Here is an 18,315-nt window from a genome sequence, read left to right as displayed (position 1 = left end):
CTTCCCGCAGGTTACCTGGTCCGGAACAGGGGCAAGGTCGCCCTTGGGGTCAGCCAGCCTTACCAAGGTCTGTGCCCGGACAAATCCCCCCGCGAGAGTTACATGTGCCCCGGGTCTACCTCTCTCACACCCAAAGCCACCCAAAGAGAGGGTGTGCCCCTCTCTGCACTCTCCCTACACTGACCCGCCTGTGGAACCGCTGTGCTTGGGCCCTGGGTCCCAGTCTGTGCAGTGAAGGATTCGCTTTGCCCAAAGCCAGCCAGCCTCAGAGCTCCGGCAGGGCCCGGGTGCAGGCGGGACCCAGGCACTCGCGGCGTCCAAGGGATTGAGTGTACAAGAATACGTGTGGGCTGCCGATCAGGGACTGGCGAAAAGGACGCGCTCCGGGTGGGCCGGCATGGGGTCGGGGTGGCCCCCGACCGGCTTTAAGCTGGGGCAGGGCACAGCTGGGTTTGCATCTGGAGACAGCCCCTCGGGGGGCTGGCTGCAGGGGCGACCAGAAGTCCGGCAGCGTGGGGCAGTACAGGTGAGAGGCACGGTAGGCACAGAGGAGGTGCTCATTAAATATCTGTTGAGTGGACGTTTGGAGGGTGGTGTGAAGGGGCCACCAAACCAACTGGGCTGCCAGGAGGTCCCCCTTGGCCGTGGTTCACGTGAGCCCAGTACCAGGCTGGCTGATGGGTCACCACCCTCAAGGCCCTCTACAGGCTCAGACTGAGTCCTGGGGTGGTGCCGCAGTGGGAGGACGCCCCACTCAGTGTCCACGCCAACCCCAGCTTACAGATGAGGAAAGAGTCCAAATGGGCTCCCACGGAGGGAACAGTATCCGCCTCACAAAGCACAGGTGCCAGGAAGGTCATGGTGGCCTCTGGGCCGAGCCCAGTCTGCCCCAGACAGTCCCTTGGGAAGGGCTGGAATGAGCAGATTTTCCAATGAGCTGGAGCTGGCAGGCCTCCGCTCTGCCCCTGTGGTCTTGGCAGGGACCAGGGGTGACAGCCCCCAAGACGATGGGGACTTTGGACTCCTGCCTGGAGCCCCAGAGGCCCTTGCCCTGGGTGACTCATACGTCACTCTCAATTTGCAGCATTATTTACGGGGCACTCTCGAGACTATCTCTTCCAGAGTCAAGTACAGATGTCAGTGTAAAATTCCAAAGGGAATGGATTGTCTTCAGATCAGTGAAAGTGAGTCCCAACCAGAGTGGTGAGGGGTTGTTTGCTTGCTATCTTTCCTGAGGTCCAACCAAGCACCAATGCATCCGTCCAACCATCCATCCATCCATCATCCATCCATCTGTCCATCTATCCATCATTGATCAATCAACTGATTGATCCATCCATCCATCCATCACCTGTCCATCCATCCATCATCTATCCATCCATCCATCCATCCATCATCTGTCCATCATCCATCCATCCCTCCACCCATCCATCCATTATCCACCTGTCCACCCATCCATCCATCATCCTGCCTGTCCATCCGTCCATCCATCATCCATCCACTCATCTGTCCATCATCCACCTGTCCATTCACCCATCCATCATCCCTCCATCCTCACATTTCTCTTCTTCACCAATTCCACTCACTCTTCCATTCCTGCACTTATTCGACAGCATTTCTGGCCACCTGCTGTCTGTCGAGCCTTGTGCAGAGCTGAGGGAGGTCCGAGATGAATGAACCATGGCCCCTGCTCCCAGAGAGCTCTCAACCCAGCAGGGAAAGAAGCATGCCCTGCAACCGTAGGCTGAGCCAGGATATCTAGAAGCCCGAGGGATTGTAAGAGCAGACAGGGGACGGCTGATGGACCCGGGAAGGAAGGAGACTCCTGAAGGCAGTGACCTCCGAGTTGTGCCCAGAGAGACAAATGTGCTCTGCCCAAGGGAGGAGGAAAGGCTGTGCCAGGTGTTGGGGATGCCCGGTCGGCAGCGTGGAGGTGGGAAGGGGCACGACGAGGGAGGGGCAGAGGGGCAGGTGCCGAACCCGGTGTCCTCCCCCGTCTGGCAAACGAACGGTGCTGAGAAATGGCCACGGAATGAGTGAAACGAGCCAGCTAGACAGATGAGCGGGATGACGGGGGTATTATCTCCGCTGCATTCCAGATGCCAACAGGCGCGCTGGGACGCACGCATTGCACACGGAGCCGCGGTGAATGTGGCCGTGTCAGCACTACTCAGCAGGCGAACCCCGGTCTGTAATTTCGGTTGTGCACGTGTCTGTCTTTCAAGGGACGCTGTCTGCTTTCCATGCTCCGTCTACCAGAGCTTTCAGGCTGCCAGTCACCTAACAGACACCGGGGACAAATAAAGGGACATTCACGGAATGTGTCCCCAGGCTGTCAGCGCAGAAGGGCCTGCAGAATCCCGGAGGCGGTGCCCTCATTTTACAGGTGGGGAAACTGAGGTCCAGGGATGTGACTAAGAGAGAGGCAGGGAGGTCGGAAGGGAGGGAGGCTGCCTTGGGCCACCCTCCTCGGGCATGGCCGGTTGGTTCCCGGTGACACACCTCCAGATCCTCACTGCTTTCTTGGGCAGCCAGGAAGCTCGTTCTGGGTTTTTGAGGCCTTTGAGCCACAGATACATTTAGAATTGTGCCTTTTGTATTTTGGTCAAGAATTTGGGGATTCAGCCAATCAGGACAGTGCTTTTGAGGGGCTGGGAGGCAGGAGTGCCCTGGGGGCTTCCCCTCCCTTAAGGAGCCTGGGTTGGCTTCCTGAGTGACACCCAGCAACCTGGAGCTTCCTGGGAGGAGGGGGTGGGGAGTGACCTCTCAGGGCTGGTGCAGCGGTTAAGAGCTCAGTGCCTGGGTGGAGGAAAGGCCTGTCCAGGACAACTGCCAGCATGAAGAACATTCCTTCGTTTTCCCTTCCTTCCTATCAGTGGTACCCAGGGCTCCCACCCCCATGGGAGCCGGCGGGAGCAGGCAGGGCTGTCCCAGCGCTGGGTGCCGGAGGGCACATAACCCTGCACATTACAAGGAAAATATGATGCCAGCCACTACCTGGCAATACACGTTCGAAACACATGCTTTCCATTTTGAAAGATCTTAAATAATCCTTATTTTAGGCCTTGTTCTATCAGTGCACTTGTACACATCCCCGAAGGAGGCTCTGGTTTACGGGTGTAGACAGGCACGTGCCCAGTCTATGCTTTCATTTTTTTCCTCATGTTAGTTGCATGGGTCTCCCCGACTAAACTAGAACCTTCTTCAGGGATCAATACATGTCAGCCATGACACAAATCATTCTCCCATCCATCCATCCAGCCATCCATCCATCCATCCATCCATCCATCCATCCATTTATCCATCCATCCATCCATCCATCCATCCATCCATCCATCCATTTATCCATCCATCCATCCATCCATCCATCCATCCATCCATCCACGCATGCATCCATCCATCCTTCTGTTGATCCACTCACCATTCTGTGATCAGTCCTATCTGGCCATCTAACTGTCCACTCTTTCCTCCATCCACCTATTCATTCACCCATCCTCCATGGCTCACCCGTCCCATCCTTCAGTTGGCCATCCATCCATCCATCCATCTATCCATTTTCCCACACAGCAGCACGTATCTCGTGCCCACTGTGGGCCACGTGTTCACCCCCTGGGCTGTGCCATGATTGCTGAGCTTCCTGGAGACCCTGCCCCCTGCCCCCAACAGTCACACCAAGGACCCAGGCCCATGGCCATCCAGGTCTACCCGTGAGAGCGTCCCTCAGGCAGTGATGGCTCCTCCTACCTGCGCCCATGATGAGGCCGGGGGCAGTGTCTTTGGTGTGCACGGTGCCCGACACGTAGGGGTTGTCTGCCCATCGCAGGTGCAGGTGGAGGTGGCAGTCCGGCTGCAAGGGAGGGAAGGGAGCCAAAGTCAGCACTCGGGTGGGAGAAGTGTTCCGAGGAAAGGTAGGGTTGAGGCTTATCAGGTGGAAAGACAGGGCCAGGAGCATCTCAGAGGAGGGGATGGAGGGCAGGAAGGAGGCTCTGAGGCTGATCAGGGGGTGGAGACCAGCAGGTCCGGGTTGACCCGGCTTGTGGATGAAGCCAGTCAGGCTTCTCCAGGGGAGGGTTCTCCCAGCACGAGAGCACTCCCAACACGCAGTGGGCATTCCCACGTGTGGTGCCAGGTCATGGAATGTGACTCCTGGAGCCTGCTCAGCCCATGGCCACATCCATCCATCCATCCATCCACCCATCCATCCATCCATTCTCCATCCATCTATCCATCCATCCATCCATCTGTCCATCCACCATCTATCCATCCGTCCATCCATCCATCCATCCATCCTCCATCCATCTATCCATCTGTCCACCCATCCATCTACCCATCCATCCATCCATCCATCCCCACCCACATCCATCCATCCATCTATCCAAACACCCATCTACCATCCATCCATTCATCTATCCATCCATCATCTGTCCATCTGTCCATCACCCACCATCCATCCATCCCCACCCACATCCATCCATCCATCTATCCATACACCCATCCATCATCCATCCATTCATCCAACCATCCATCATCTGGCCATCTGTCCATCACCCACCATCCATCCATCCCCACCCACATCCATCCATCCATCTATCCATACACCCATCCATCATCCATCCATTCATCCATCCATCCATCATCTGTCCATCTGTCCATCACCCACCATCCATCCATCCCCACCCACATCCATCCATCCACCCATCCATTCATTCATCTGTCCATCCACCATCTATCTATCCATCCATCCATCCATCCATCCATCCTCCATCCACCTATCCATCTGTCCATCCATCCATCCACCCATCCATCCATCCATCTGTCCATCCACCATCTATCCATCCATCCATCCACCCATCCATCCATCCATCCATCCCTTCATACATCCATCCACCCACCCATCCATCCATTCATCCATCCACCCATCCACCCATCCACCATCCATCCATCCATCCATCATCTGTCCATCTGTCCATCATCCACCATCCATCCATCCATCCATCCGTCCATCCATCCATCCATCCATCCTCCATCCATCTATCCATCTGTCCACCCATCCATCTACCCATCCATCCATCCATTCATCTATCCATCCACCCATCCATCCATCCATCCATCCCCACCCACATCCATCCATCCATCTATCCAAACACCCATCCACCATCCATCCATTCATCCATCCATCCATCCATCATCTGTCCATCTGTCCATCACCCACCATCCATCCATCCCCACCCACATCCATCCATCCACCCATCCATTCATTCATCTGTCCATCCACCATCTATCTATCCATCCATCCTCCATCCACCTATCCATCTGTCCATCCATCCATCCATCCACCCATCCATCCATCCATCTGTCCATCCACCATCTATCCATCCATCCATCCATCCATCCCCACCCACATTCATCCATCCATCCATCCATCCCTTCATCCATCCATCCATCCACCCACCCATCCATCCATTCATCCATCCACCCATCCACCCATCCACCATCCATCCATCCATCCATCCATCCATCCATCATCTGTCCATCTGTCCATCATCCACCATCCATCCATCCATCCATCCATCCTCCATCCATCTATCCATCTGTCCACCCATCCATCTACCCATCCATCCATCCATTCATCTATCCATCCACCCATCCATCCATCCATCCATCCCCACCCACATCCATCCATCCATCTATCCAAACACCCATCCACCATCCATCCATTCATCCATCCATCCATCATCTGTCCATCTGTCCATCACCCACCATCCATCCATCCATCCCCACCCACATCCATCCATCCACCATCCATCCATTCATCTGTCCATCCACCACCATCCATCCATTCATCTATCCATCCACCCATCCATCCATCCATCCATCCCCACCCACATCCATCCATCCATCTATCCAAACACCCATCCACCATCCATCCATTCATCCATCCATCCATCATCTGTCCATCTGTCCATCATCCATCCATCCATCCATCCCCACCCACATCCATCCATCCACCCATCCATTCATTCATCTGTCCATCCACCATCTATCTATCCATCCATCCATCCATCCATTCTCCATCCATCTATCCATCTGTCCATCCATCCACCCATCCATCCATCCATCTGTCCATCCACAATCCATCCATCCATCCATCCGTCCATCCACTATCTATCCATCCAGCCACCCATCCACCCATCCCCACCCACATCCATCCATCCATCCATCCATCCCTTCATCCATCCATCCATCCATCCACCCATCCACCATCCATCCATCATCTGTCCATCTGTCCATCATCCACCATCCATCCATCCATCCATCCATCCATCCCCACCCACATCCATCCATCCACCCATCCATCCATTCATCTGTCCATCCACCACCATCCATCCATTCATCTATCCATCCACCCATCCATCCATCCATCCATCTGTCCATCCACCATCCATCCATCCATCCATCCGTCCATCCACTATCTATCCATCCAGCCACCCATCCACCCATCCCCACCCACATCCATCCATCCATCCATCCATCCCTTCATCCATCCATCCATCCATCCACCCATCCACCATCCATCCATCATCTGTCTATCTGTCCATCATCCACCATCCATCCATCCATCCATCCACCCATCCACCATCCATCCATCATCTGTCCATCTGTCCATCATCCACCATCCATCCATCCATCCATCCGCACCCACATCCATCCATCCACCCATCCATCCATTCATCTGTCCATCCACCACCATCCATCCATTCATCTATCCATCCACCCATCCATCCATCCATCCATCCCCACCCACATCCATTCATCCATCTATCCAAACACCCATCCACCATCCATCCATTCATCCATCCATCCATCATCTGTCCATCTGTCCATCACCCACCATCCATCCATCCCCACCCACATCCATCCATCCACCCATCCATCCATTCATCTGTCCATCCACCACCATCCATCCATCCATCCATCTATCCATCCAGAGCCACAGTAGCCCAGGCACCAGATAATGGCTGTAACACATCCTCAGCCCTGTGCCTTCTGTGAAGAGCCCACTGGCAAGCATCAGTGGGCACCCTGAGGGCGGCCCTGGGGGGTGCCCTGGCTGGAGGGGCAGGAAAACCCGTTGTAATAATAATTTCAGTGGCAACTCCCATCGGCTGACAGCTGCCTCTGTTGCCAGCACCGAGCTTAGCACCACATGAGATGTGGGTCACTGACACTCTCCACATCCCCCACTCCCATCCCCATTTCACCAGTGGGGAAACAGAGGCAGAGAGCATTTAAGCAACACACCCAAGGGCAGTGGTGGAGCTGGGGCGACGACCCAGGCTGCTTGGATCCAGTGTCCACACTCTGAGCCTGCATTGTCTCCCCAGGGTCACTGAGCCAGGAGCCTCCCAGAAGTAGGAGCAGGAACAGACCCCTTACCCTCTCCTGTCTCCTGGCCGCCTGCACCCCAGCTCACCCCTGGGCGGGACTGGGGGTCCGGGGAGAACAGACAAGCCGAGAAGGATGTGCTCCGTGGACTGTGGCCTCCCTGAGTCTCCCCAGGCCACAGAGGCTCAAGGCCGCACTCTTGCCCACAGCCCTCTGGCAGCCTCATGACAGAATACAGAGCCACAGGACAAGGTCCCAGGTCTCTGCATAGCACCCTCCAGGGCGCCAGAGGCTGCAACGGGCAGTGACTTAGCCACGCACCAGGGGTTGCCTGCACAGAGGCCTCCGACATCAGTTTCCTCTCTCATCCCTCTCGAAGGCTGAGAGGTGACAGGGTCTGGGGTCTAGCCGGCTGAGCCGACCTTGACACACAGGAGACGGAGGAGGAGGGCCACCAGGGCTCCCGTCACACATCAGACCTCAAATGGGTTCTTGGGTTAAAGACTCGGGCGGCAACCTTCCTGGAGTCCCCAGTTTGGGCATTCCACAGACCTGGAATATGTGGGACCATAGGAGGGGCTGGGTTTTGAGTCCTCGTACCCCCTGAAAGCTGTGTGACTCTGGAAAAAGTGCTCAGTGTCTCTGAGTCTCCGTTTCTCTACTTCACAGGATTACTGGATTAACACAGCACAGTTTTTGGAGAGAACGTCGGGGTCCAGCTCTCCCCCTGGACAAGGTTTTGCTTAATTGCTTACTTATAAGAAAAGTAATCGTTTCTTTGGCCTTCTTTATTTCCTAGAAAAATCTCCAGTTTAGAAATACCGCGGAACTGAGCACTCAGGGATCCAAATTCTAATTTAGACACCGCTAACTGGGACTACATCACCCTACCTGCTGACCTCTGTCTGAGATGCTTCGTCTCATCCTTGTATGTTTTGGGGCACTTTCTTCTGGCCACGGACTGAGCACATTTTAGATTATCCTAAGTTAAAAGTGAAACGCCGACCCGGGTCAGGCGGCACCAGGTGGCAGCCCCAGGGCCCGGTCCAGTTGGGACCAGGCTCCCTTGTCTTTGCTGGGCCCTTAAAGATGTGTGAGCTGTGCCACAGGCAGCGTGATCATTCGTGCGAGATGCCCAGGCCAGAGGTCTATGGAGACAGGAAGCAGACCAGCGGCGGCCAGGGGCTGGGCTTGGGCGGGGGGGGGCGAGGGGTGGGGGACCGGGTCCTCTCTGGGGCGACATTGCTCTAGAATGGGCTGTGGTGACGGCCGCGCGTCTCTGTGAGTAGACAGAAAACCCCTGACCTGTGTACTTTAAGTGGGTGAACCGTATGGTGTGTGAGTCATTTGTCCCCAAAGCTGTAAAAAAGAACAAAGAGAAAGGTGACGAGTTGAGCGCAGGCCCCTCCCCTCTGCAGAAGTCCACTTTGGTAGCGGATCTGGTGCTGGCGTCCCTCCTGAAGGAGACCCGGGGGCCCGCGCTGAAGGTGAGCGCGAGTCAGAGTCAGTGGAGGAGAGCCCGGTGCCGTCCAGGAGCGCAGGGGATGGGTCGAACGGACGAACCCGCCCCCCTCACACCAGTGTGCTAAGACTTTCCCAGTTCGGGTTTCCCCCTGACTCCTTGTGCCTGAAGAGCAGACTGGTGAGGGGGTACGGTGAGACCACTCAGTTCTCTCCCCCTCCCCATCTGGTGACCAGACACACGGGGCAGGGACATTCCCGCGACGTCTGCAGGCAGGGCGGCTCCCAGGGGGAGAAGAGAGTTCTAAGTCAGAAGAAAAAGGTGTTTCCAACGTCACTCATCATCAGGGAAGGACAAATCAAAGCCACACTGAGATACCACCTCGCACCTGTCAGAACGGCTAACATGAACAACTCAGGCAACAACAGATGTTGGCGAGGATGCGGAGAGAGAGGATCTCTCTTGCGCTGCTGGTGGGAATGCAAGCTGGTGTAGCCGCTCTGGAAAACAGTACGGAGGTTCCTCAAAAAATTAAAAATAGAACTACCCTACGACCCAGCAATTGCACTACTAGGCATTTATCCACGGGATACAGGTGTGCTGTTTTGAAGGGACACATGCACCCCCATGTTGATAGCAGCACCATCGACAATAGTCAAAGTATGGAAAGGGCCCAAATGTCCATCGGTGGATGAATGGATAAAGAAGATGTGGTATATATATATATACAACAGAGTATTACTTGGCAAGGAAAAGGATGAAATCTTGCCATTTGCAACTACGTGGATGGAACCGGAGGGTATTATGCTCAGTGAAATTAGTCAGAGAAAGACAAATGTCATATGACTTCACTCATGTGAAGACTTTAAGAGACAAAACAGATGAACATAAGGGAAGGGAAGGAAAAATAATCTAAAAACAGGGAGGGGGACAAAACAGAAGACACTCATAAACATGGAGAACAAACTGAGGGTTACAGGAGGGGTTGGGGGAGGGGGAGGGGCTAAATGTGCGAGGGGCACCGAAGAGGGCACTTGTGGGGATGGGCACTGGGTGATATACGTAGGGGATGAATCGTTGGGTTCTGCTCCTGAAATCATTATTGCACTATATGCTAACTGGGATGTAACTTAAAAAGAAATAATAATACTACTAATAAAATTAAATTAAAAAAAAGAAGAAGAAAAAGGAGCCTCACCAGGGACGTGGCAGAGAAGGGGAAGTAGCCCGAGGTTCCCCGGTGGGCCAGGAGGGCCTCCCCGGGCTGCCACCAGGCCTGCCCACATCCCCAGAGGCACTGTGCACACAATATCACCGTGCGCAGGGAGCAGAGCACGGCAGAGGCACCGTCTCGGAGAAGCCGGCTGCCTCTCCCGCCCGCCAGCGGACTACCCTGGAGGCTGGGTACTTGTCTGGGCCTAAAGGGGGACACTCCTCGGGGTTCCGTGCGGTCAGCTGTGGCCCACAGGATGCTGGCAGGTGCAGGCAGAGCTGGGGTCCCCTTCGGAGCCCCGGAGGGCCTGCTGACAAATGTCTTTCAGCCGGTCCTGGAGCTGCTGTGTGTGTGTGTGGGGGGGCTCTGCTCGTGTCCGACAGCTGGAGACAAGGCCTTACGACAGCCCTCCAGCCACGTCTGGACTGAGCTGATGGAGGGCTGGGTGGGCGGGGTGAGGCAGAACCGTGGGGGGCCGACCCCGGGGCGCTCAGACACCCTGAGGTCAGAGAGGGGCCAGGGCAGGAGACTCCAAGGGGAGGCTGCTGTCACAGGAGTCCCGTTCTGCTGAATGTCCCGTCCTGGGGGAGGTGGGCCCGGGTGCCCGCGGGGGCTTGGGTGGGTGTGAGGCGGGCCACGCAGGGAGGACCATGGGGACCCCCGGCTCCCCATCCTCAGCGCCTTTCGTGACTCAGCCCCAGGTCTGAGAAGGGCTGCAAACCTAGTGGGCTTTCATTCTGAATTAAGGTGTGAACAGATTCAAAACTCCTCCAAATAGGCGTTCTCCGGAAACAGATCTATCTGATGGTGCCATCCCTCTGTGTAAGGCGTCCCTGTCCCGGCAGGGAAACCGTCCCCGTGGAGCCCTGGGATGGCCCCGGCGGGGGGAGGGCTAGTGACCCAGAGCTAGGACAAATCACACGCGTGTCAGGGTCCCTATGATGACTCTTTCATGGCATCTACGCTAAGATTGTCAGGGAAAATGCCCGGTTACTGCTATTTCTGGGTGATACGGTTACGGCTGTTCCTCGTCCCTCTGTTCACACATCTCACGAAGGTGATCTTCTGGCCGCGCTGCGCAGCCGCAGACGAGACTCTATTCTTGGCAAAAACTTGCTTTGACGGATTAATATGGCTTAACTGTGCTGATGATGACAACACAGAAATGAGCCCTTCACGGCAATCCTGTCTCAGAAGAGTTTGCACAAGCGGCAGGGAATGCATCTTCCACACGGGTCCCAGGGGCTATTCTGCTCCCGTACCAGCGGGGAGGGCATCGTCGGGGGCTGAGCGCAGGAGGTGAAGGGCAGCCCAGGCCTGGGCTCACGGGACATCCCCGCCAGGCTGAGGCTGCTGCCCCGGGGGACCTCGGGAGTCAGCGTCCCCAGGTAGAGGAAGGAACCGATTCTGCCTGGGCTGTGTCCACACCATGGCTGGTGGGGCGGGGCCTACCATATTCAGAGGCCCTGCAGAGATCTGGACAGGATGCGTTTGGGTGTTGATGTCTTCTAAACAGAATGTGTCTTCAAACAGGATGTGTTTGGGGTGTTCTGTCTTCTAAACAGAATAGGGGCGCCAGGGTGGCTCAGTCGGTTTGAGCGTCTGACTCTTGATTTCAGCTCAGGTCATGATCCCAGGGTCATGGGATAGAGCCCTGCAGTGCTGGGGGCTCTGTGCTGAATACGGAGCCTTCTTAAGATCCCTTCTCTCTTTCTCTTTCTCTCTCTGCGCCTCTGCTCCTCTCCCCTGCTTATGCTCTCTCTCTCTCTTTAAAATAGAATAATCATCAAATACCCAGAAATGCACCTTACACATAGTAGGTACCCATTTATCTTTGTTGAAAGAATATCCTTGTAAAATAGACACTGTCATTCTTTCTGTGCAGAGAGGACAGAGCTACAGAAGGCCTCGGGCACCCCCGGAGCGCAGTCCCTACCTGCAAAGGACCTACAGTCAGGGCCAGGGGAAGACAGAGGAGCAAGTATGCCCAGTGGAGGCTTCTCAGTGGAGGGAGTATCCGGGCAGGGTTTTCAAGTGTCAATAGGGTTTGCTGGACGAAGAAAAGGAAGAAGGCATTCCAGGCTACAGGACGGCGTGGGAAGGGGGGCAGTCCGAAAAGGATGGGATGTGCTCTGCCTCTCCAGCCTGCTCCCCACCAGAGACCGTGCATTGTTCTCTCTCGTCCTCCCCACGAGGCCCAGGCACCGATTTTTATCATCTTGTTTCCTTTTTCAACAGAGGCACCGACTGACAGAGGCACCTGGCCGGAGGCTGCAGCCCTGTGCTGCTCTAACTCCAGACCGCTCCCCACTCCCCCGCTGGGGAAGGCCCGGGTGCGGGTGGCGGTGGTGAGCTCCCCAGGGAGCGAGGAGAGGCAAGTCTGCGGGGCGCCGAGCAGCCAGTCTCTCAGGCCAGCCCCCCCTAGCACACCATCTGTCCAGCCTCACAGACACGGGCCTGCGTGCTGCCCGCATCTCCCGGTGGCCAAGCGGGACAGCCTCCGCTGGCATTCACGGGACGGGCACCCCTGGGACAGCAGGACCGGGCTGGAGCTCACGACATCTGGGCGGTGGCCCCGGCCCACCCCCACCGGGGGTGCGCTCCCCGGTCCTATGTGCCGGCCTGTCCACTCAGCAGGTGTCTGCTCACTTTCCTGCACCTCGGCCACGGCCATGAGAGTGTGCCGGGGCCGGTCCCGGGAGGAGGAGGCCAGATACAGGGAGCAGACCACCCCTGAAATCAACCAACCCCCACATTTGTGAGGGGGCCCTGCCAAGGAGCACAGAGCGCGTGGCTGAGCCCAGCCCGGAGCTGAAGAATGCAGGATTGTCGCTGGCCGCTTGTTACGCAGCCGTGTGGCGCTAAGTGCTGACTGATGCATCTTCCGTCTCTGACCTCCGGCTAAGCCTCCAGTAAAGCGAGGGGCTCCCCTGGCCCCTCTCCGCGACGCCCAGAGAAGCCCGTGGTTCCCGTCTCTCAGACGGGGCCCTCCCCGGGACGCCCAGGGCCCCTTCAGGGACGACTTGTGCCCACCCCGGGGAGGGTGTGGGACGGGAGAGGGACTCACAGGCTCACAGTTGGTTGGTTTTCCGTTCATGTCCGTGCTGGGTGGCCTCAAGCGGTCCCAGTCGCGGCCCTTGTTGTAGGTTATAAGTGTCACCACCTTCCCATTGGTTTTTTGGTTTGCCAGGAAGACTCCTTTCACCCCTCGGACCTGGGACAGCAAAACGAGAAAAGTCATGAACACCTGCCTGGAGCCCTCTGACAACAGAGCGTCCACTGTGAGCCAGCCTCTCGCCGAGAGCTCTGCCCGCGGGGCCTCACTTCTCACCCAGAGCTGAGGCTGACCGGGCACGCTCCAGAGGTGAGGGGGGCCCAGGGGGCAAGGACCCAAGACCGTGGCCCGAGCTTCGACCGGAAGCCAGTTCTGTCCGACCCCAAAGCCTGGCTGCTTCCCAGCCCCGGACACCAGCCATCAGACAGTGAGCAGAGCTTGGGTCCTACCACGCCTGTGTGTCACTGTCACCCCATCTCCACCCCAGAGCTCCTGATTCGGAGCCCCTGCCTCTCTCCCACTGGACCCGCAGGGCCTGGGCCAATGCCCCTGCTCTGGGCATTCCCCCGGCCTCCCTCCGCTCAGCCCCACACGGAAATGCCAGGGAGTGAGGACGGGGGTCTGTGCTCAGCCCTCCCGCCCCGGCCAGGGGCTCTAGTTCCCCTTGTCCCCTTTCTCAGAGTCTCCAGAGAGCCCATGCATTGGCCCAGACACACCCAACAGTCGGCTACTGATTTGGCCCATAAGGAACGTCAAATATCAGTAATCGCCTACAGTCAGCCTCCTGGCCGCACAGAGACGGCCTCTCCCCAAAAGTTCCTTGCACAAGGGGTCTCGGCCCACGGCTACGGAGACCCCACACCCCGGCCCGGCGGGGTTCCTTGGAGCCTCCCATGTGCCTGGGGCTGTTTCTGCCCATACGTGTGCAGGACATTGGTCTTTCTCAAGGTGAGCCTGAGAAAACGGAGCCTCGGGGAGGCCAAGAAATATACTTATGTTGCAGTCACGATACATAGTGCGCGTCTTGTCTGTGGCGGGAGCTCGGTGTGAACCCCCCACAATCCCCAGGGTCGGCGCTCCCCCACCCCAGCGCACAGGCCCGCCAGGTGCCCCACGTGTGGGGAGGACACAGGAGGAACGACAGACGAGCGAGTAGCGGATGCACCTCCTGCCCCTGCTGTGAGAGCGACACAGGCTGAGGGGCTCGAAATAACTTCATCAGGTCTCGGTTGCGGAGGTCGGAAGTCCAACACGCGTCTCCCTGGGCTAACGTCAAGGTGGCGGTGTGGCCGGGCTGGCTCCTCCCGGAGGCTCCGGGTGAGAATCGAGAATCGTGTCCGGGCTTTTCCCGCTTCCGGACGTCCCTGCTCTCCGCCTCCAGAGCTGGCGGTGCGGCGTCCCTGCGGCCTGCGCCCACGATCACACGGGTCTCTCTGACCCTCCTCTTCCGTGCCCCCTCTTTGGGGACCCTTGCGATTGCAGCCCCACCAACCTTAACTGCCCCTGTGCCTTGCGCGTCTGTTGCTCGTGGCGGGACGGGTGTCCGGCCCTCGTTCCACAGACGAAGCTTCGGGGCCGGCCCTCCTGCAGCGGGGGCCCAGGGCGTGCAGACCACAGCCCCTTCTCCCGCACACGGTGCTGGCTCTCTGCCTCCCGGAGGCCCAGTGCTGCGTGCAGAGGCCTCCCCCAACACCCTGAGGGCAGATCGCACGCGGACCTGGCCAGCGCTGGCTTGCTTCATTCTGGAATCTCTCTGTCCTATCCCGCTGGTCTCCACGAGAATGCCCAGCAGTAAACAGCACGGAAACCTCACGTCCCCGAGACGGCAGAGGGCAGGGACGGGCCGGGTCTGCCCCAGGCTGGGTCCGAGCAGACCAGCACCGGCTCCCAAAAGCGACGTGTCCACACCTGCGCCCTCTTCCGGGAACAACTCACTCCCGGGGTGGCTGTAAGGACCCACCACAAACAGGGGGGCTTAACCTAACAGAAATCTGTTCCCCCACTGTCTGGAAGCCGGAAGCCCAAAACCGAGGTGTGGGAGGGGCTGCGCTCCCTCCAGAGCCTCCAGGGGAGGACCCTCCCTTGTCCCTTCCAGCTTCTGGTGGCTCCCGGTGCCCCGGGCTTGTGTCCACATCTCTTCAACCTCTTCCCTGTCTTCACGTTGTCGCCTTTCTGGGCCCGTATCTCCTCTTCTGTCCCCAAAGGACATTCGTCACCGGATCTGGGGCCCAGCTGGACAACCCAGTGTGGTCTCGTCTCAAGGGCCTTCACTCAATGACAGCCGCAAAGACTCCTTTTCTAGATGGGGTCTCGGTCACACGTTCCAGGGACTGACATGGCCGTATAGTTTTGGGGTCCCCATTCAGCCCGCTACAAATGGCTGCCCCCCCAACTATGGGCAGGGCTCTTCAGGGACAGGGACAAGACTGGGATCCCCTGAACCCCGTTCCTAGCCCAGCACAGAGACACCTTGGGACGGGACAGGCCGTGGAGCGTGCCCCTGTCTGTGGCCCCCTGGCCCTGGTCGCCCTCACCCCTGCCACCGTCACTCGTGCTGTCTCCCCCAGCCGGCTGGGATGTGCAGCAGCTGTGAAGACACCTTGCAGAACCGGGTCTGGGGGGAGCCCAGCGGCCTCCCTGGAGGCTCTGCAGGGAGGGGCCTGAGGGGGATGGTTCCTGCAAGTAGCTTCTAGCAAATGGCAGTGGGCCTGGGCTGTGTTCCTCTGAGTCCTCTAGCGGGGATGTGAACCCTGACGAATGATTACAGTCATTACTTTCTCGGGGAAAATGGTTCCGTGCTGCTTGCTAACAGCTCAGAGGTGAATGCTGAGCCTTGGGTCTCTCTGGGAGGCCACTTCCCAGGCCGAGAAACCCCACTGCCTGCCCCAGGCTCCCGCTGGCTCGCTGGCTCGCAGCGGGGACGCCCTCAGCCCTGCAGGCCTGGCAGGCCCACCGTCCAGCAGTTACTGTAATTGGGGCACTTTCTCACGGGCGGGGGCTCCCCGAGGGCAAGGAAAGGAGGGAGAGCGAGAAGGTGAAAGACGGAGCAAGGGCGTGCTAGCTAGGAGTTTGGGGCCAAGCGTGGGGTGGACAGGCCCGGGCTGGTTCCGGATTCCTTGCTGATTCCCGGGTCTGTGCGGGCAGGTCGCTGACCTTCTCTGAGCTTAGGGCTCCTGACCTGGAAATGGGCTGGGTGGCCCCCTGCCCAGCTCCGGTGTGGACTAGAGCAGAGGAGGGGACCGGCCGTGACAGGCCGTCCAGGCGGGGAACAGCGTGACTGACGTCTGTGGCATCCAGGCACAGAATGAGATAGTGCAGGGTTGAGGCCCCCCGCGTGGAAGCCAGGAGCCCCCGCTCAGAGCTTCTGATCGGCCTCGGTGTCAGGGGACAGCAAGTGCAGGGGGAGACAGCTGAGGAGAGACCCCAGGGAGTGCACAGGGGGAGAGGCAGGGAGGCGGGGATGCTCGGGGCTGAGAGGGAGCAGGAGTCCCAGGATCTGTCCCTCAGGCCAAACCCCGCCCTGCATGGGCGCACGCAGGGAATGGCTTTACAGACAGCGGTCTGCGATTGCGTCCGTGATGAGAACCGCGAACACTGTTCCCCAATCAGCAAAATATCCCTCCCCAAAGCATCCTTCTTCTCTGTTAGTAGACCTGTATTACAAAGAAGTCATACCCCATTTTTGGATTTTTAATTTCATCAGAAAGAGTAAGTCTGTCTCCTGCTCTAAACGCACCTACGTAGCATCTTCCTGGCCTGCGAAGCCTCAAATATCTGGTGCTTTACACTTTGCAGATATATCTGCAGACCTGAGATAGAGCATTCGTGATGGGGTGGGAGTAGGAGGGAAAAAGAGGGGAGGGGAGATGAGGGGAGGGAGAGGAGGGGAGAGGGGAGGGGGAGGGGAAAGGAGAGGGGGAGGGGAAGGGGAGAGGAAGAGAGGGGAGGGGAGAGGAGGGGAGATGAGAGGAGGGGAGGGGAGGAGAGAAGAGAGGGGGAGGGGGGCGGAGTGGAGGGGAGGGGAGGGGAGAGGAGGGGAGGGGAGGGGAGGAGAGAAGAGGGGGGAGGGGGGCGGAGTGGAGGGGAGGGGAGGGGAGAGGAGGGGAGGGGAGAAGAGAGAAGGGGAGAGGAAGAGAGGGGAGGGGAGAGGAGGGGAGAAGAGAGAAGGGGAGAGGAAGAGAGAAGAGAGGGGGAGGGGGGCGGAGTGGAGGGGAGGGGAGGGGAGAGGACGGGAGGGGAGAGGAGGGGAGGGGAGAGGAGGGGAGAAGAGAGAAGGGGAGAGGAAGAGAGAAGAGAGGGGGAGGGGGGCGGAGTGGAGGGGAGGGGAGAGGAGGGGAGGGGAGGGGAGAGGAGGGGGGGGGAGGGGAGAGGAGGGGGGGGGAGGGAGGGGGAGGGGAGTGGAGAGGAGAGGGGGGAGAGAAGGGGAGGGGAGAGGAGGGGAGGGGAGGGGAGAGGAGGGGAGGGAGGGGAGTTGGAGGGGAAGGTAGGGGAGAGGAGGGAAGAAGAGTGGAGGAGAGGGGAGGGGAGGGGAGGAGAGGGAAAAGAGAGGAGGGGAGGGAAGGAAGGGGAGGGGAGGGGAGAGGAGGGGAGGGGAGGGGAGAGGAGGGGAGGGGAGAGTAGAGGAGGAGTGGAGGAGAGAGGAGGGGAGGGGAGGGGAGTAGAGGAGGAGTGGAGGAGAGAGGAGGGGAGGGGAGGGGAGGAGAGGAGGAGTGGAGGAGAGAGGAGGGGAGGGGAGGGAAGAGGAGGGGAGAGGAGGCGAGGGGAGGGGAGGGGAGGGGAGGGGAGGGAACGAGGATGGGGTGACAACTAACACCCGGCGCCCCCGGGTCCCGCCCTGGCACCCACCTCGAGGATGTCGATGAGCACGCTGTCCTCGGCCTGCCGGGAGCTGCGCACGTCCTCCAGGACGAGCGAGTAGTGCACGCCGCGCGTGTCCGACTGGTACAGGTTGTAGGTGTCCGTCTGGTGCCACTCCTGAACCGCCACAAACACCTGGCTCTCGTCCGTGCTGATGATCTGCAGATCCTGGGGACGCGGCGGGGGAGAGCGCAGGTCAGCGGTGCAGAGGGGAGGTGGGTGTGGGCGAGTGAGCCTGAGGGACCGGGCAGGCCTGGGGTGCCGGGCATGGCTCTCTGGGAGCCATGCCGACCTAGACCTCCAACCTGCTGCTGCCCTCAGCTCTGTGACCTTGGTCCGCCC

General features: G+C 58.5%; 1 protein-coding gene across 1 annotated transcript in view; it reads right to left on the bottom strand.

Annotated features, from left to right (window-relative positions):
• Positions 1 to 3,519: 3,519 nt before the first annotated feature.
• Positions 3,520 to 18,315, bottom strand: part of SORCS2 (sortilin related VPS10 domain containing receptor 2) — a 359,214-nt gene continuing 344,418 nt past the window's right edge. Inside the window, exons 9-12 of the mRNA XM_030314516.1 lie at positions 17,962 to 18,141; positions 13,129 to 13,275; positions 3,745 to 3,847; positions 3,520 to 3,653 (exon numbers count right to left, since the gene is read on the bottom strand). Coding sequence (XP_030170376.1) covers positions 3,520 to 3,653; positions 3,745 to 3,847; positions 13,129 to 13,275; positions 17,962 to 18,141 — 564 coding nt within the window. The remainder of the gene's footprint in view (positions 3,654 to 3,744; positions 3,848 to 13,128; positions 13,276 to 17,961; positions 18,142 to 18,315) is intronic.

This window comes from Lynx canadensis, chromosome B1, assembly GCF_007474595.2.
Source record: "Lynx canadensis isolate LIC74 chromosome B1, mLynCan4.pri.v2, whole genome shotgun sequence".
NCBI lineage: Eukaryota > Metazoa > Chordata > Mammalia > Carnivora > Felidae > Lynx > Lynx canadensis.
The sequence above is the reverse complement of the archived record's forward strand: the minus strand, read 5'-3'. Positions and strand labels throughout refer to the sequence as shown.